This window comes from Orycteropus afer, unplaced genomic scaffold, assembly GCF_000298275.1.
Source record: "Orycteropus afer afer isolate SDZICR_OR568_19922 unplaced genomic scaffold, OryAfe1.0 scaffold00289, whole genome shotgun sequence".
Classification (NCBI taxonomy): Eukaryota; Metazoa; Chordata; class Mammalia; order Tubulidentata; family Orycteropodidae; genus Orycteropus; species Orycteropus afer.
This window is the reverse complement of record NW_006921876.1, coordinates 2377465-2397538: the sequence shown is the minus strand read 5'-3', so window position 1 is coordinate 2397538 and position 20074 is coordinate 2377465. Positions and strand designations below refer to the sequence as shown.

General features: G+C 48.5%; 1 protein-coding gene across 1 annotated transcript in view; it reads left to right on the top strand.

Annotated features, from left to right (window-relative positions):
• PEBP4 (phosphatidylethanolamine binding protein 4) overlaps positions 1–19633 on the top strand; it is a 360168-nt gene extending 340535 nt beyond the window's left edge. Inside the window, exons 4-6 of the mRNA XM_007950834.1 lie at positions 2530–2575; positions 6373–6486; positions 19479–19633. Coding sequence (XP_007949025.1) covers positions 2530–2575; positions 6373–6486; positions 19479–19633 — 315 coding nt within the window. The remainder of the gene's footprint in view (positions 1–2529; positions 2576–6372; positions 6487–19478) is intronic.
• The last annotated feature ends 441 nt before the right edge of the window (positions 19634–20074 follow it).

Below are 20074 nucleotides of genomic sequence, written 5' to 3'. Positions count from 1 at the left end.
GCTAGGACTAATTGTTTCCATGAATTTTGGTTTTCTCATTCTTCTTTGCTCTGGACGAGGAGAAACCCATCATTGCATCTAGATGGCAGCTTGCTAGCTTTTAAGATCCCAGTCGCTACTTGCCAGAATAGGAGGTGGAACAATGTTTTGTATAGTATGTTATGCCAATTGAGCATGATATCTCCTGCAACTATGGTCCCAAGCCCACAGTTTCAACTACTCGGTCCCTCTGGGTAGCTGGCTATGACCAAGCAGTGACCACAACCTTGCCCCTTGTCAGCTCTACTGGGAATTCTGATCATTCACATAAACTTATGGGACCATTGTCTGCCAACCCTATATATGTTCTTGGATACACTCCCCATTTCATAGACATGCCTAATCATTCAGCCTGTCCACCCATCTATCCACCCATATGTCCATGTTAGCCTTCACTGATAACGCAGTACTATATGTACAAAAGGGTTCATATTTGTTGTCTGTACCTCCCATGTACCTCTCTATGTCTTCCTCATCCTCAGTGCTACCATATTGGTCACTCACATTTGGTACATTGCCCTTCTCTTCACCCAAATCAATGCTTATCTCTATCTATCTAACAGCGTTCGCTCCCCTCCCCTCCCCTCCCACCCCTGGTAACCAACAAAGAAAATTTTGTTCTATAGATAAACCTTTCCTTAAATTTTACAATAACGGACTAATACATTATTTGTCCTTTTGTGATTGACTTATTTCACTCAGCATAATGTCCTCCAAATTCATCCACGTTATGCGGTGTTTTGCAGATTCTACATTAGTCTTTAGCATTGCATAGCGTTCCATTGTGTGTATGTACCATAGTTTGGTTATCCATTCCTCAGTTGATGGACACCTAGGTTGTTTCCATCTTTTGGCTATTGTATAGTCTATTTATGCCATATATTAGGGCCCTTAAATTTGCCCCTAGATTTTCCTTGAGGAACTGTGTAGTTTTAGGTTTCACATTTAAGTCTTTGATCCATCTGGAGTTTGTTTTTGTGTATGGTGTGAGGTACAAATCTTGTTTCATTTTTCTGCAAATGGATCTCCAGTTTTACCAGCACCATTTATTAAACAAATATTCTCTTCCCCATTTAATGGATTTTGGGCCTTTGAATTTCCAATGCTGATTTTTAAAAAGTAGATCACCAAGCCTTTCTTCAAAGGTCCCTCTGGAGAAACTCCAACCTCCAACCTTTTGGTTAGCAGCCTTGCACTTTAACCATTTACACCACACAGGGGCTCCACAGGTAATCCAGACCAATAGGAAAGAGTCTGAGGAAGAGGGATGTTTGGCAGAGGAGGCCCAAAATGAGAAGAGTAGGGGGGACAACCTACTAGTAAACTAAAAGGAAGAGCAAGAAGGGTTCTGGAATGAGGGAATAAGGATTTAGCTTTATACAAAGTAAACCATAAGCCAAGGGCTGGGTCACTAAACTGACTCAGAGATTCTCCACAGAGAATTGAGGTGAAATCTCACCTTCCAATACTCACTTTCTCACAACCACTCAAACCAGAGCTTCTCACTGCTCTCACCTCTCCTACCTTGAGGACTGGCAGACCAACCCCTCTGCAAGGGGAAGGGCCAGGGGCTGGGCTAGGAAGGGCTTGGTGGAAAGGCAGTGGGGCATAGTTTGGTGTTGGCAGAATCAAGTAAGAGCCACCTTAATCACCATCATTAAGGCTATAAAATCCCATATTGAGAGGCCGCAGGGCTCCCTGGCCTGGCCCGGGGTCCCGAGCTATGGCATCCAGGGCCGGGCTCCAGTCCCTTTCATCTAAGCATCTCCCAGTCCTGCACAAACAATAATTAGCACACACCCCCAGGATCACCTCATTATCCCACAGACACTGAGGGGAGGGGAGAAGAGAAGGGAAGAGAAAGAAGGAGAGAAACTAAGGCTGTACCAGCAGCCAAAGAATCTGCCTAGAGGCTGTAGGTTGAGTCGACTCAAGGCTGAGAAAGAAGCTGCCTCAAGAAACCAAGGGGCCTCTTCATTCCCATCCTTTCCCTTCTGATTACTCAGATACCCATTGGCCTAATAATTTGAAAGCTCCAAGGAAAGCGGAATCCTCTCTCCTGAAAGGAGGGGCTGGCTGAGCAGCCTTTGAGAATTGGCAGCTCCTCCCTTCCATCTGACCAGATCTTGTGGGTTGTGTCCTATGCCTAGTTTCAGGATGCAGATGGTGTGAGCACGGGAAGGCCCTTCAGGCAGTGTCCTCTCAGGATTCTCCAGAGCTCAGGCAGGCAGTCTATCCCCCACCTCCAGGCCATCCTCGTGATATCTGTGTCTGTGCTCTCCCCAGATACCCCCTAATACCCCTATACCCAAATCCCACAGTCCTGTTCTAGCAGTGTTTCCCAAGATTAGCCGTATATCTTTCTCCTTATGCATCCTACTTTTCCAAGAGAGAAACAGCTTATCAAAAACTACCTTGACTAAAGTGTTATGGTTTAGGTCTTCTACTACTCCAGGAGTAACTCGTGTCCATGCCTGTCTCTTATTTCAGGGCACTGATATGAAGAAAGGGAAGATCCAGGGCCAGGAGCTAACATGTGAGTGAGACCTTCAAGAACCCCTCTCCCCAGTAGGTATCAAGTGAGGTATGCCCCCAGCCAGAGCAAAGGTGATAATCACAAGAATCATAATAATAACATTACTTAATAATATGTCACTTTTATCGGGTAATATTATTGGCAGTTCTGGTGACGTAGTGCCTAAGGCATTTGACTGCTAACCAGAAGGCTGGCAGTTCAAATTCACTGGCCAGTCCTGGGAAGGAAGATTGGGCAATCTACTTCCATAGTGATACCACCTCGGAAACCCAAGGAGGGGTCACTATGAGTCAGAAAGGTGATAGTCACAAGAATCTTAATAATATTAATAATACATCACTTTTATTGGGTAATATTACTAGGTAATATTAATGATATATCATCATTGCTGACCACCACCAATGTCCAAATCATTGACCTAAGGATTTACTTTGTGTTATCTGATTTAATCCTCACACGACCTTTGAAAAGATGTTGTTGTTGTTATGTGCCATCGAGTTGGACCCAACTCATAGTGACCCCTCCTTGTTTCCGAGGCGGTATCACTACGGAAGTAGATTGCCCAACCTTCCTTCCTAGGAGCGGCTGGTGGGTTTGAACCGCCAGCCTCCTGGTTAGCAGTCAAGTGCCTTAGGCACTGTTCTGGTTACCTAGTGACGTTCTGACAAGAAAATACCACAAATGGGATGGCCTTAACAAACAGAAGTTTATTCTTAGAATTTGGAGGCTTTAAGTCCAAGTTCAAAGTGCCAGACTCTAGGGGATGGGTGGAAGCCCCTCAACCTTGGGGCCCAGCTCTGCCTCCTGCTCCCTATTCACTGAAGCTAGAGGCATTTCTTCACTCAGACAAGGTTGACAAGGAAAAAAGGCACAGTCCCAAAGTTACCACATGGCGGGCCATTGACTTCCATCCATTGTAAGTCCCAAGGTCAGCAGAGCATAGCAGGCTGCTGAGCAATGACATGGCTACATGCAGGGTCCAAGCATGCCAAAGGCTAGAGACCATTCTCAAAGCTTCTCCTTATATAGAGGAAGCAGACCACATACCCAAAGGCAGCTACCCAGCTGATCCCAGTAGACTCCACCATGGAGTTGATTGCCAGTGTCATCATGGGGATTAACTACTACCAGCTGCCCAGCCACTCAACCAGGCCCAGCCAAGTTGACACACAAACATAACTACCACAGGCACTATGCTACCAGTAGTTGTAATTAGTATCTCCATTGTAAAAAGAATGAAACTGAGGCACAGACTGACCTGCCCACTGACATACAGCTAGTGAGGGACGGAGCCAGCATTAAGATGCAAATGGTCTGACTGGAGCTGTGCTCATAACCACAGAGCAATGTGGACACTTGCCTGGCTGGGATTGGCAGGCATCAACTCTTTTTCTCACCTCTCTCTTTCCCCTCACCTGCTTCCAGCCCCACAATGTGGTTTCATAGATCTACCTTTTTTCAGCTGTTCTCCTCTTCCCACCTCATCATCACCACCAGTCACCTCCTCCCTTCTCTCTGTTTCCTGCCCTGAGAGTCTGCCCTCAACTCAACTAGAAGGGATTGCTCTGGTGATGAACTGGCCTTCCCATAAGGATTGAGGCAAAAACTGAGCCTCATGGGCTTTGACTCCAGAAAGGCCTAGATTCAAATCCCAGCTCCACCTCTTACCATCTGCCTGACTTAAACTCTCAGAGCCTCAGTCTCCTCATCCATAAAATGGAGATAATACCCACCTTGTCAAGCTGTAGTGAGAATTAATGAGATGTCAGAGGTAACTTAGCCCAGTGACTGGCCCACAGGAGTTGCTGGACATACATGTACCTCTTCCCTTCCTCTTTATCTCTCTCATCCCTCTTTTGGAGGAGGAATTCTTCAGGAAAGCCCTGTGTTGTTATATGTGCCATCGAGACAGACCTGACTCATAGTGACCCCTCCTTGGGTTTCCAAGGCAGTATCACTACAGAAGTAGATTGCCCAACCTTCCTTCCAAAGAGTGGCTAGTGGGTTTGAACCACCAGCCTTCTGATTAGCAGTCAAGTGCCTTAGGCACTACACTACCTGAGCTCCCTCAGGAAAGCCCTGTTGTTGTTGTTGTTGTTGTTGTTATGTGCCGTCGAGTCGGCTCCGACTCATAGCGACCCCTCCTTGGGTTTCCGAGGCAGTATCACTACGGAAGTAGGATTGCCCAACCTTCCTTCCGAGGAGTGGCTGGTGGTTAGCAGGCAAGTGTCTTAGCCACTATGCTACCAGAGCTCCTCAGGAAAGCCCTAGTAATGGGAATTAAGTCTCCACCTTCCCTGAGGAGAGATCCTCAATTATATAGTACCAGTGAGTTCTAACTCAGACTTATCCAGACAATCTGTAGACAACATGAGATACGCCCACCCTCGAGTGCACTCACCAACACACAAACCCACCTGCCTTGCTGAAAGCTGGCCTGGTCACATCTGCCCTCTACACACTCATGCACATGAAGAGATGCTCTGGCATCACCTATGCTCTGAAATCTTTCTCAGCATCAGTAGTGTTTGTGAAAAAACTCTGATTTATCTGCGTCTACACACTGAGAAAGACCCTTAAAAAGCAGCTTCAAAGCTCTTCCAATCCATGCATCCGCCCAAGCATAAACACAAGCCACAAATTCCCACAGCCCCCAGCACACCCGTCACTGTTCTCACTCTGAGCACGCACCCACATCTGAACTTCACTCCAAACTTGGGAAGGGATGAATAGTCAGGAATTCCCCTGGCTGTTGGCACGCTGAGACCCTAGTGGCCGGAAGTGCACAATGAGGAACTCTTTCAGCAGCTCCAAACCTCAAGTTGCTCTTTTGTTGAGTGATCAGGAGAGGAGAAAGAGATGGTCATAAAGTACCACACTCCCTCCCACCAGCATCTTCATTGCAAGCACTCAGTCCCCACACACCCCTAGGAAGATTCTTGGCTCCAGCCTGACTCCCCTCCTTGGAAATGGAGATGCAGAGAGGGCAAGGGGAGTGGGAAATGACACAGCATTCTTGGAAAGAGACCCAACTTTCCAGACCAGTCCAGAACCAGCAAAACCCTGGGGCCCTGCATAGATGTGGGGGAGGGATGAGAGATGTCCCCACCCTGCTTTTTCCCCCAGAAAAGGCCTGCCTTCTGGAGGGAGAGCAAAGGGGAGGGAGGTCAGCCTTCCCCTCCGGAAGAGCCTGAGTGGGCTCCCTGTTGCCTCCAGCGCTCAGATCCTACAACTTCCATGATCAAACCTTTGAACCAAGTCCCACCCACCCCCATAACCACTTCCAGATCCTCTGGATCCAGCCAAAAATTGGCTTCTTTGTGGACTGAGTTTACAAGGAAATGCTGAAAAAATAAATAAAAATACTCTGCCAACACACTCATATAGAGAAAGATGGGTTTCTCTTGAGGCAGGAAATCCATAAGGATAGACTAAAGCAAAAAGGGGACAGTATCAACACCCACTCACCCTGGAAAGCCTCGGAGACCCATAAGCTCCAAAGACTTTCAAACCAGCCCAGAGCATTTCTCTTGGACCATTTTCTCCCCAAAAATGAAAAATGAGTACTTCTTGAATGAAGATACTGAAGATGTGATCCTGTCAAACATAAATCCTGATTGTTTGCAATGGGTGAGCCCACATTTGGGGGTCCAAGAAGTTCAGTAGGACTCATGGAAAGATAGAGAATCATCATTTTCTCCCCCTGCCCAGAGCAGTCAAGAGGACTTGCAAGTAAGGAGCAGTGTCCTGGATAGTACAGGCTGTAAAGCCCAATATTCTCCTTTTTCTACCCACAGCTTACCAACCTCCTTCCCCACCAGCACACACTGGCTTCCATCGCTACCAGTTCTTTGTCTATCTTCAAGAAGGGAAGACCATCTCTCTCCTTCCCAAAGAAAACAAAACCCGAGGTAAGACCTTCCTTTCCATCAAGCTGAAGATAAAGTGAATTCTGAGGATAGAACTGGATGCTTAATGCATTCATGGACAGTTGGAACTTTAACAGCTGCTCCCCATTAACTTTAGAGGCTAGAAATCAAACGGTGTTGTTTCTTAGAACTGAACTGTAATGGATATCCTAGAGGAGATGTTGGCATCAGACGTGTTTCCATTACATAAGTAAGTCCCGTAGACCAAGATGATGACTTTAGCTGAGTAGGTCAGTATGTATATAAGGCAGGATCCCAAAGGGAGCAAATGGAGCTGGGAAGAGCAGCATCTCCCCCACAGCCATAGATGGCATGTGCAGGCAGTTGCTCCACACCACCTCTGCAGATAATTGTACCCTATAATTGAAAATGATTTGGGCAACAAGGCCCTGGAATGCTACCCCACCAGTCTATCTTCATTGACAGCTATTTGTTCTGTCTGCCAGTGCCATCTCCTAGTGCCAGTCCCTCCTCGGTGGTGGGGCAGACTTTCCTAGCCACACCCTCTCCTGTAGCACCTCTGAGCAGCCCTCCTCAGACTCTGGAGAGGACCCACTCTCCAGAGCTTCCTAATGGTTAACCCAGGCAACTTAGTCTCAGTGCTCCCACCTCCAGGGTTAAGGAGCAAGAAGAGCTGTGGACACCTGGCCACTAAATACAAAGCCGACGGTAACTCACCTGACCCTGTGTGAGCCACACCCCTCTCTGAGTCTTAGATTTCTCTTCAGGAAAATGGGAAATAAAATCATCCCTATGCACTCTGTCACCTCCCCAATATTAGGGAAGGAAAGATAATGTAGGAAGAGTAAATGCCAATTTAAGAGTGCAAACCCCAGTTTGGCAGGAGGCTGAGTGGGTGGGTGGGTGTTGTCAGCCATTTCCTCTAACCCAGTGGCCCTGACCAACCTCTACCCACTGGGAAGCTAGCAATAGTATTGTTACAACCCCTGATGCTTGAGGCTCCAGAAGAGAGGAAAGTGCAGCCTGAAAAGGCACTCCTTGAGCGATAGAAGCCTTCAGACTGTGCGCTGAGCAGGAGTCACCAATCACAGAGAGCTCCAGGCCACCTGGAAGTGGAGCTGGAGCAACTTTTCCACTGATGAACCCTAGCCAGGTGCCCTCAGCACTCAGCACCTCTCCAATCTGTAAATCTTCTTAAAGGGCTCTGCCAAAGACACACTTTAAAGTTTGGCTACAAAGGGAGAGGAATTAAAAATATGACTGTCAAGGCCAAGGCAAATTTCTCTAGCTCCTTGGGTACCATTCTCACCTAGGACATCATGAAGCAACTAGTACAGCCCAAGAACAGTGATTTCTGGGGGCTGGGAGCTAGCACTTCAGCTCACAAGGTTCTGCCACACATGGGATTCTTGTAAAATAAGATAGAGCCTCTCAGTGCACCTGTCAGACTTCAAGTCACAATGCCAATGCCCTGGGAGGGATAATGCTTAAACAGAGTGACCTTAAAGAGCCACTCGCAGGATCAAGTCTTTGGTGAGGGGAGAAAAAGGAGAAAATGACATTAGGAGAAGCAGTGAAAAAGGCAAAGACAGGGAGGCTGTGCATGTTAAAGACATTTCCCAACTCTGCCAGGGGTAGGGGCCTGGAAGTTTGATCACCTCAAAGCCCCCAGCCCACAGAAAGCAATGGCCTATGTGCCCAGCAAAGGCCTAACCTGTCCTATAATGATGGAGTCCAGGCAAGGAAGCAGGAATATATCAGGCCTGAAAACCATTATTAGTCTCTTTGGCTCTTTGCCATAACCACGATTTGTCATGGTATCACTGACCCCACCTTTCATCCACATGAAAACTTAGAAAGTGGAATTGCTTCTGGCAGAGTTCCTTTGGCTTCTATGCTGTTTTGTGTGATGCCACATAGGGATGGGGAAGTTATTCTCCCAGATGAAGGCTCTGGCCAGGGTATTGGTCCCACCATGTAATGCCTTCTGTGTCTAGCACAGTTCTAGGGATCTTCATTCAGAGAAGGCACAATTGGATGGCACTGGAAATTTTCCCTGCCCTCAAGGAGCTTACAATCTATTTTGGAAACAATTAAATAATAATGCAGAGCAACTTATAATTAAGGGCTTAATTGTGTGATTCTGACTGTAAGTACAAATGGCGATCATGTGGACTTAAGGATGAACTCCTTCCCACCATAGGACTCTCTCCAGAATAATGCATCCCCCTTAGCAAGGAAGGGTACAAGGATATTTTACCATAGGGTTAGGAAAATTTGGCTTCTCTTTTCTATCTAGTGATTTGACTTTTGAGCAAATCAAGTAGCCTTTCTGGGCCTCAATTTCTTCATCTAGAAGATGATGGGTTGACTTTAGATGATCTATAGATCTATATGTTCCTGAGGCTACATGGAAGAGGTGTTGTGTGAACTGAGCCCTGGAGAAGGAGGAGATCTGAATCCATGAATGAAGGAAGGAGGGAGTTCTGAGCTGGGAGAACTGCAGATGCATAGATAAAAAAGCAAGAAGGCCACCGCTGGTGAGGGGGCAACAATGAGAGGGAAGGGAAAAAAGAAGAAGGTTGTGAAGGTTTTTGAAAGCTGGACCAAGGTTTGGCTTTGATGAGTAGACTATATGGGGGCATAAGAGATTGCTGACCAGAGACGTAACCAACAAAAGTCAGTTTTAATGGTGACTAGCCTGAATTGGTGAGTAGAACTGACCGGAGATAGAAGAGAGAAGGGACAGGAGGCCACCAAAGGCATCAAGACATGAGGCAGTGAGGGTCAGGTGGTTGCAAAAGAAATGACAGGCCCTTGCACAATGCTAGAATTCCAAAGGCCTAATGTTCTCTAAAGCACCTGGACAGTGCTTGGGGACTCATGGAGCCCCAGGCTGGGAGAACTCTCAGGAGGCCAGAACATGGGGCCCTGCCAATGAATACAGGCCCAGGACTTGCCTTGGTCTAGTTTTCTTTCCATGGGAAGATACTGGCGGAGGGGGGGGGACGGTATTAAGTGTAGGGTGTATGGTGTAACCAGCAACTTATGCCCCCTGGGTGAATAGGTAGGATCAGCTTCTAGAGATTAGAGGGAAAAGGTAAGAATATAGGATCAAGATAGAGAGGCAACTGTGGAGGGCAGTTACTTTGACCCATTCATGTTCAAGTCACTTCTCTCTCAAGGCCTTAACTTTCTCATGTGTAAATGGGAGGCTTAGAATGAGACTAGAGCTTGAGACTATTCTAGTTTAACCTTCTATGACTGTGTAGAGGGGTGGGAGGGAAGGAGTAGTATTGTGCAGAGCCAAGGAGATGAAACTCTCTCCAGGATTCCTCTCTGTACTATGACTCCAGGGAAATGCATACTTGGTCAGTGACTGAGGGAGAAGACTTTACTGCATTGTGAGGGGATCTTGATGTCTAAACTCTAATTGTGTGACCTTGGACAAGCTCCCTAACCTCACTTGGTCTCCATTTCTATATTATCAAGATAAAGGGTTAGACTCTTTGGTCAACCGTCTAATGACCCTAAACAGAGTTCCTCCCAGCCTACTGTGCTCTCCTTGGTTGGGGAGGGGGAGAATAGTGAGACCTGCTCTGCTTCTAGTTTAGAAATCCCTGCTTTCCCACCCCACTCTCCCTGTCTAGACACAGCTCCTTCCTCTCCGTGACCATTTTCCTCACTGTGCCTGTTAGTATTCATTCATGCCCTCCACATTTATTCAGAAAAGTCTAGGTGCCTACTGTGTGCAGGGCTCCATTCTAGGCACTATGGGTACAGAAGTGAGGCTGAGGGACAGTGTACCTGCCCTCACAGAGGTATAGTCACCATGATATAGCTCTGTGGATACTTGGAGCTCACAAAGAGTCAGGGTAGAGAACCAGGAAGATGTTCAAATAGCTCAAGCATATTCTGAGTTGGGGAGTGGAGGGGAAAAGTCTGAAGGTGAAAGGAACTGAAGTCTGGCACCCTCTGACAAGAGGGTACACTGACATTGATCCCAAAGACCACATACTGTCATCTCATATTTGGAGCTGCCATTACCTCAGGCCTATAATACACTGGACTTCTACCCTCTGCCTCCAAGTTACCCTCTGCCTCTTTCACTGCTCTGATCCCTACTCTTCCACCCTCCATGCCCAAAGCCCATCATGATGGTGTCTCCAGACATTTTCCTCACAGAAGCCTTGGATTCGTCCCCTAGACTTCTATATTCTAAATGAATCAACGTAATACCATTGAAGGGAACACTTCTGAAGAGGGCCCACTCACACAGCATTTTTTCACGCCACACACCCTTGATCCCTCGTACTGCCAGAACACCCATGAAGTCCTACTCTTTCACTCATGTCACCCTACCCAACACTCTCACTGAACACCTGATTTGCTTCTACCTGCCAATCTGTGCACACCACTTCCTCCTCCCCCACACCTGGATATCTTTCCCATCTTTAATTCGCCAGTACCCATTTATCACATCCTTGAAAGATGTTCAAAATAACCATAAACTTATCCCTGCCCACTCCCATAGTGTCTATATGTTTTTCCACACTCACACGGCATTTTGTTGTACTTTGTTAGTCACCCGTTTTTATGTCTTTAGTGTTACTAAATCATTTTTCACTTGCTTTGGTCCTACTTCCACCATGAGACTATAAATTCCTTGAGGGAAGAGCTCACCTCTGTCTTGTTTCCTTCTCACCACCCGTCACTGTGCTCAGCAGGCTGTGGACTTTCAGTCAATGAGTGTGTTTGTGTACAGGACACACCCACGGGCCCACATTCACAAGCCATTCACACACACAGATCTTCACCTTCTCACACCCCCACAAAGACACACCATCAGCTTCCTTCAACACCTGAAAAGGCAACCACCTCTGTGAGCACCATGCCCACAAATGACAATTTCCACATCCACATCCTCCCTGTCCCCATACCAGGCAGGCAGGGCTGCTAACTCCCTCTCCTCATCCTTCCCTGCCCTTCCCAACCTTTATCTCAGTTAAATTGAGCCCAACTGTGTGAGGTGAACAGGGTGGCCGTATGCCCCCCTTGGCAAATATAAAAAAACTAAAGCCTAGAAAAGTGATTGAATAGCCAAGCGTCTGCAGTTAATAACAAATTAACTTTCTTTTGACTTCTGGAGCAGGGCTTTTTGTACCTGTCACTGACTCACCAACATTCCCTCTCCCTTGAACCAGACCACCAGACATCTGGGTTCTGATGGAAGGTAGGGGTAGGGAGAACACAAGTTCATCCTGGGACCCCTGGGACTCCTGGATCTGGAGCAGCAGCAGCAGCAGCCCCGAGGCAATTCCACCCACTTAACCCCTTCCCTGGCCAGGGCTGTGGCTCAGTGCATATGGAGGCTAAACTCCTCGGAAGCTGTGGTCTACGCCATGCCACACCTCAGCCACCTCGCCCAAAGGTGTCACCAGCCAGCCTCACACTCCTCTCATGAGAGAGCCAGGGAAATCCCCTCTTTGCCCTGCAAGATGATGAGCCAAAGCTTGCTCCAGAAGCTGACTCCAGCAGCTAAAGGGGCTGTACAAGGCCTGGGTCATTGTCTCACAGAGCAGTCTCTGGGGCCTTCAGAGGAAACACACTTTGTTAAATGAGATGGAAAGAGGTCCTTGGGATGATGAGCCAGACAGCCATGATCTACTCCCCAGCACCATATGCACCTGAATTGAGCAGCTCCTAGGTGGAGCCTTCTATCCCAAAGAGGTCAGAGAGGAGGGACAGGCAGGGACTTGCCACATAGTGGGTTTTAAATGTTGTTTACGGCTTCTGAAGGCCTGCAGGGCACCGTGGGTGATTGAGGCAGGGGTATTGTGAGGAAATGCTTTAAAGCACAGGCCAAGGGCATGCAGGCAGTGGTGCTCCAAGTAGTATCAACAGTAGAGGCATTGAGTTGAAGGGATGGAGGCTGAGAAGAATTAAAGGAAATACAGCAGGCCAGGTGGCAGTGAGGTGAGAGCACATTGTGAGGGAAAGAGGCCTGAGAGGGAAGGGGGCAGTGGTTTGCCCACACCTTGCCACCTGGCCCTGCCTGAAGACCAGCTCCAACACTGAGACTGCCCCTACCTCTATACCTCCAACACACACATAGACAGACAGACACAAACATGTAGCCCACTGCAAAACAGTCTTCTCATACCACCCTCCCTCCCATGACCCCCCATGGTGGTTCACCTGGCCAGGCCCCAGAATCCCTTAGGGCTCAGCCCCTGAGTCACTGTGTGGGCTTGTGTAAGGCAGCTCTCTCCCTCAGAAGGGCCCCACCCACCTGGCTGAGCGGATAGGACTGTGGGCCTGGCAATGGCCCAACTGGGGCCATCCTGGGCAATTCTCAGACAGGCACCCTGGCTGGGAACTGCCAGAAATCTCTGCAGGCCCCAGGCAGACTTCATCAAGAAGCATCTCCCAATCAAGCCAAACATCAGTTATCCAAAGCAATATTGGACAGATCATGGGAAAATCACAGATAATCCCCCAAATTTCACTCCAAACTCCAACTAACCATCACTGCCACCAAATATTGGAATGTTTAACTGGGAGTAAGCTGACACCTGAGAGTTTTTATGCCCTCTCTCTCAGTTCCACAGGATAGAGGAAAAAGTCCTCAGTGATCCACTGGCTAGATAGTTAGGAATTGAACTTCTGCCCTCCAATTCTTATGGGTTTTCTGCTCCAAGGGAGATGGGGTGACTTCCTATCCCACCTCAGAACTCTACCCAGTACCCCCACCCTTTCGCTCCCACCAGAACCAAAGTCATCCCCTCAACTAAGCCTCTCAGACCAGCAGGATCAGCCACTCAGCAAATATTCTCCAGGAGTAATTGAATGTGATGGAACGAGGGCTTTTCAGCTCTTGAGTGGAAGTCTCTGGATGTCATTTAATGGCACAAAAAATAAAAGGCTCGGGCCTCCCGCCTACCACCACCAGGACATCATTAATCTCAGCAGAAAGGCATCAGAGCTTCTATCACTGCAGCCAGCCCCGCAAGAGCCAGACAAATTACAGACCTGTGCCAGGCTCTTGGTGGGGTAGTTATTAGGCTGGAGTTGAATTTTTGTGTTTTCTTCAGGGGCACCATCCCCTGACAAGAAGCTGAGGTGTCCCCGCCGAAGGGAAGGGTAGATTGAGGCCAGGGAAGAGGGTGGCTGCCTTGGTTAGACACAGTAACCTCCCTGGGGGTACAGAGAAGCTCAGAGCAAGGTGCTCCAAGTCCCAGCAGAAAATGCCTCAGGCAGGAGGGTGAAGCAGCTCAGAAGAGGCCAACCACAAGGACAGGAGCTTGGGCAGAAACCACCCCTTGTTCTCCAGCCCACCTGAATGGGCTGGCAGGAGAATGGGGGCTGGCAGGAGAATGGGGGCAGGCAGGCATCCCCACCCCCACTTCCTAGGCTGAGAGGGAAACACTTCAGGGCCAACTGAGGACCAAACGGCAGGTCAGGTGGACTAGAGCAGGGAATACACAGGGAGCCTGTGCTGTTTGGGAAGCCCCTAAAAGTGAGACTGCTAGAGAGATACCAGGGGTGTTCCTAGGAATGGAACCCTATCTGCCAGGAGCCTGGACCAAAAAGTTTTGCTGCTGCCAAGGCTGCTGTGAGAAGCACACATTTGCTATTTACTCCAGTATGAATTGTCTTATAGAGGGCAGTGGTGGTCCAGGGGTAGAAGTCTCGCCTTCTGTGCAGGAGACCTGGATTCAATTTCCAGGCGGTGCACCCCATGTGCAGCCACCACCCATCTGTCAGTGGAAGCTTGTGTGTTACTCTGGTGCTGAACAGGTTTCAGCAGAGCTTCCCAACTAAGGGGGATTAAAAAGAAAGGTCTAGCAATCTACTTCCAAAAATCAGCCAATAAAAACCCTATGGAGCACAGTGGTCTGATCGCATTATGCACGGAATCACCATGAGTCAGGAGCTGACTCGATAGCAGCCAACAACTATGGTCTCATATTATAAAATACCAGCAGGCAAGAGTTGTACCTGGTGAAGCGACTCCCCATGATGCCTAACAGAGTCCCAGGAAGGCAGGCAGCTATCAGCCTCAGGGGAGCCTTATACCCCAAGGCCAGCTCAGAACTTCCACCTTCTAGCAGAGGAGCTTTCTGCTCCATCCTCTCAAGTCCTACAGAAGATGTGAGGGGCAAGATGAGGCGTGGAATCACTTTCTCAGTCTCTTGGATTCCCATTCAACCCATAACAGGCCCAAGAGAGCTGCCCGATTGCATATGCTAAGCCACTATCCAACAATGGTAAACCAGCCTCACAGATTTGGGAAGCTGCAGGGTGAAGCCAAGGTCAACACCTGCACCAGGGCCATTCCCAAACACTCCAGATCTTGCAGTCCTTGGACTCAAACTCAGAGGATGAGTCTCTGAAGAGCAGGGTCTGGGGCCTCTCTCCCAGTTGTTGAAAACAGGGTCATTCATTTCCCCTCTGGTGTCTGGTATAACATCATGGACACAATGGTGACTCAAAAACCCCAAAGGCTTTATGATAAAGTTACCTACCCCTCCCGCCTCGGCCCACATCTGGAACATCTCCCACTCTCATAGCAGCAGCTCTCTCGTCACAAACATCTTCCTTATCAGCAATGAACAAGTAAAGAATAGCCTCTCGACCCAGCCACTGCAGATGATTATGCAAGATGAGAACAGCGCCCCCCTAGAGTTGTGCAGGGACCAACCTACACAACCTACGTGGCAGTCTTGCCCCAGGAGGAACAACCTCTATTCCAGCCACTGGGTGGCTCGGGAGTCAGGCATCAGACACCTTCCTCCTACTTTCTCCCCTCACAAGGAAGCCTCAGACTACAGAGGCCTTTGAACAGCACTCACCACCCCTGCCCTTGTCCCTGGAAGCACCCATCTTGGATGGGATCCAGGGTCCAAGTCGAGTGGCCCCAAAGCACAGACAGCAGTATCGCCCTCTTCCTGCACGGCAGGAACCTCACTCAACCTAGGACAGAGCAGTGCCATACAGGGGCTTTCCTCCACACTGTGACCACAGAAGCCACAGCCTGTCAGCTCCCCAGCTCTCCCCACACACACCCCTGAGGGCCTGACTCACCCTTCTTCCTTCTAGACCTTGCTCAGGGTCAGTTCCTCTAGCCCTCTGTGGCAGGAAATGGGGGAGGGGGTATAAGGAGTCACAGCCAAGTCAGGGAGAGGAGGTGGCAGGAGGCTAGCAGGCAGCCGGGTTGTACTCTTCCCGGCTCACTTGAGGGAAGACAGGACTTGGGTTTGAGAAGCTGCCCAGGAAACCCAAGAACCACAGGGTTGTCAGAAATATGACAGAAAAGGAGCTATGAGGTCCCTAGAGCACTATAATCATTCAAGAGATATCTTCTGAGCTTCGGGGAGACAAACCGTACTTCAAGAGGGGAGGAAGGTCTCCCTAAGGGTGGAGGGGATTTCTCTCCACCAACTTGCTACGATCTCGTGATGAGTTTCAATTCCCTCCTCATCACCCAGGTTCCTCCTGCTCTACTTGGTGGGGAAGGTCCCCTGCCCCCTCCACCCCATGCCTGCCACACCATGACCCCCTATCCCTGGTGTGCCCCACATACTCACATACACAAACACTCACTTTCCAGGGGTCATGATACCATCATTTTTTTCCAGCCAGCCAAGACTCTGTAATGGATGCAAAGGTCACAGCTAGGCACAGTACCTCTGAAGGGGCACCCAGACCATACAAGACCTCCTTCCCTCATCTTGTAGTGGAAGATCCCACCGCAGTCAGCACATCTCTCCAGCCCAGCAACAACCCATCTAACTGGCGAGGCTCTCCTTAGGACCTCAGCCACTCTTCCGCCAAGAGAACTCTTTAAATCTTTTGTTTTCCATCCCAAGTAAGCCCAATCTGAGTATGCAGTTGCCTAGGCACATAACAACAACAACAGGCAGATAGGATTGGGGAGGGGGGGAACCTTGCCATCAAGTTGATTCCAACTCATGGCAATCCCATGTGTCACAGAGTAAAACCACTCCATAGAATTTTCTTGGCTGTAATCTTTATGGAAGAAGATTATCAGTCCTTTCTTCCACAGTGTTGCTGGTTGGGTTTGAATGGCCAATCTTTCAGTTAGTAGCCAAGAACAAACCACTTGTGCCACGCAGGGACCTAACCCAGTTGCTGTCCAGTTGATTCCAACTCACAGTGACCCCATGCATGTCAGAGTAGAATTGTGCTCCGCAGGGTTTTCAATGGCTAACTTTCTTAAGTAGGTCACCAGGCCTTTCTTCCAAGGCACCTCTGGGTGGACTCAAACCTCCAGCTTTTTGGATAGCAGCAAACATGTTATCCATTTGCACCACTCAGAAACAATGTGATTTGAGGGGTCATAAAAAGGGCCTTTCTCCCATCCCTGCCCCTAAAGAAGCTACCTAACTAATACCAGAAAAGTTGCCCTATCTTGTGCCTCTGCTCTCCCATCTGTGAATTTGGGGGAGATAAAAAAAAAAAAAAAAAAAAAACTTGCCACTGAGTCAATTTACTATTCTTAGTGACCTCTCATGTGCTGGAGTAGAACTATGATGCCTAGATTTTTCAGTGGCTGATTTTTTGGAAGTAGATCACCAAGACTTTCTTCCAAGGTGCCTCTGGATGGACTTGAACCTCCAACCTTTCGATTAATAGCTGAGTGAGTTAACTGTTTGCACCACCTAGGGACTCTGGAGATAACAATAGTCCTCCTTTATAGGAGTATTGTGAGGATGAAGTGAACATGTAGACCTCCTAGTATAGTGCCTAGCACTTAATAGGAAGCCTGTGTTGTTGATAGGTGCCATCAACTTGGCTCCAACTCATAGCGACCCTGTGTACAACAGAGGGAAACACTGCCCAGTCCTGCACCATCCTCACAGTCTTTGCTATGTGTGAGCGCATCGTTGCAGCCACTGTGTCAATCCATCTCACCGAGAGTCTTCCCCTTTTTTGCTGACCTTCTCCTTTACCAAGCATGATATCCTTCCCTGGGAACTGGACCCTTCTGACAACATGGCCAAAGTACATGAGACAAATTCTGACCATTCTCACTTCTAAAGAGCATTCTGGCTGTACTTCTTCCAAGATAGATGGGTTCATTCTTCTGGCAGTCAGTGGTATAAGAAGCCTATAAACCAAAAAACCAAACCCATTGCTGTCGAGTCCATTCCAACTCATAGCAACCTTGTAGGACAAAGTAGAACTGCCCCATCCAGTTTCCAAGGTTGCAATCTTTACAGAGGTAGATTGCCTCATCTTTCTCCCATAGAGCACCTGGTAGGTTTGAACCACTGACCTTTCAGTTAGTGGCCGAGAGTTTAACCACTGTGCCACCAGTGGTCCTTTAGGAAGTCTATATAGGTGTGTTATTAACAGTACTATTATTCGTGTGTTTTTTTTTTTCCTTTGGGTTAAAAATTGTCCTCTCTTTGAGAACATCTTTGAAATGCAAACAGCTCCTGGGAGGGAGGAAAAGTGGAGTGACTAACCCTTCCCCAGAAGGCTGGCAGTTCAAACCAACCAGCCACTCCTCGGAAGGAAGATAGGGCAATCTACTTCCGTAGTGATACTGCCTCAGCAACCCAAGGAGGGGTCGCTGTGAGTCGGGTCTGACTCAACGGCACATAACAACAACAACAACAACAACCCTTCAATGGACTTGCTTTCTACATTGTTAAAAATGGCACTGGGTGCAGACCAAGTACAGGAGGTGGATCAATGGATGACAGTGAGCATCAGGTGAGGCTCCGAGAGGAATTTTAGGCCACCAGCCAGCCCCTTGCCCTATTCTCTCTAGAGATCAGAGATTATGGTTCTCCTCAGTCCTTGGCATACCAGCTCCCACCTAGCTCTGCACTGGGCAGCATCTTCCCCAAGCACTCTCCATCCAGGGATAGTTGCCAGATTTAGCCAGGGGTGGGGGTGGGGAGCCAGACAGAACACCTTGTTAAATCTGAATTTCAGATAAATACAAACAATTTCTTTTTTAGTGTAAGTATGCTCCATGCAATACTTAGAACATATTAATACTACAGAATTATTTATTGCTTATCTGAAATTCAAATGTGAGTGGGTATTCTGTATTTTGTCTGGCAACCATACACCCAGGGTGCCTGAGGCCCAGGGTTTAGGAAATGAGAGCGTGGGAATATGCCTTTGACCACTTCCCTCGGCCTCTCCCCAGTGCTGCAGGCTTTGCCCTCCTTGCTCTGCCACTAGGCCTGTTCACACTTGCCCCAAAAGATGTATCTACCCCTATACTCCTCTGTTTTCTCCCCTTCAGGAGGGACCCCTCTGACCTCAACATTGACTAGGCTTCTCCAGGCCCCAGCCTGGTGATCGCTCTCCCATGCTCTGCTTGCCCCCCAGGAGCCAGGGCCTCAGGTGCAGAAGTACCCTGACTGTTCTCCCTGCCCCTTAACCTCTGCCACAGCCAGTAAAGGAACGCTGCTGTACTGGGTGTCTTGGGACTACGGAATGAGGTGGTTGGATTTGTGGGGAGAAAACTGAAAGAATGGCCCAGACACTCTGCTAATCTCAGACCCAGCAGCTGGGGTGACCAGGTGTGAAGGGAGGGAAGCATTAAGGCCTCAGTCATGGGGTCATGCAGGAAGAGAGGAGTGGGTGGAGGAAGTGGGCAGCCCACCGAATTGGGCATTTCCTTTCTGCATATAAATGAGAAGGCAGAATTATGTTAAATATGGGAAGGAGACCCAAAAACAATCTCTTACTCAGTCTGGGTCCTTAGTCCAGCCAGACATAGTCAAAGTGGCCTCTTGTCCATTTGTCCTCTGAGGAACAGGTGACCCACAAATTCATGCTACTTCCCAGCTCTGCTATATCCAAGGGCTGCCTCTGCAACTAAGAACCAGAAGGTATCCCAAGCCACTATGCTGCTTCAGCCCAATGGCTGAGGTCATTCTCTGCTGTCTCCATTCAGGCCCCTGCCAGCTCACACATCAATGGTTCTCTCTCACTGCCTTCCTGTGATATGTTTGTCTTTCCAGGCTCTTGGAATGTGGACAAATTTCTGAACCGCTTCCACTTGAATGAACCCGAAGCATCCACCCAGTTCTTGACCCAAAACTACCAGGACTCATCAGGGCTCCAGTCTCCTGGAGGAAGTGAGAATGAGCCCAAGAACAAACCCAAGCAGAGATAACTTCATGCTAAGCCTCCCATTCCTTCTTCCAGGTGTGTGCCCACCTTGTCCAACTCTGATGGGCTGGCCTCTCGGTATGGAATCCCTTCACTTTCAAATTTAAAAAAAAAAAAAAAAGTCATCTACGCCTGCCTGGTTTGATGTTTTGTTTCCTAACATGTCTTCCTTCCAAAACCAACAAGAGAAAACCAACCAATGTCTGGCACTGGGGCTTGGGGTTCTCTAGTAAATGCAAATGGTGGGAGTGGGAGAGGGGTAGATTGACAGGCAGAAGGTGAAGACCCTTAGCCTTGACATGTCACTGAGTTACTGTGTGCCCTTGAGTAAATCACTTACCCTCTCCGAAGTTCTGCTTCCTCAGCTGTGAAATTGAGATGGGAGGAAGAGCAAGAGTGCAGTTGGTTTATCACCATGATCCTTTCCAGCTCTGAGATTCAACAA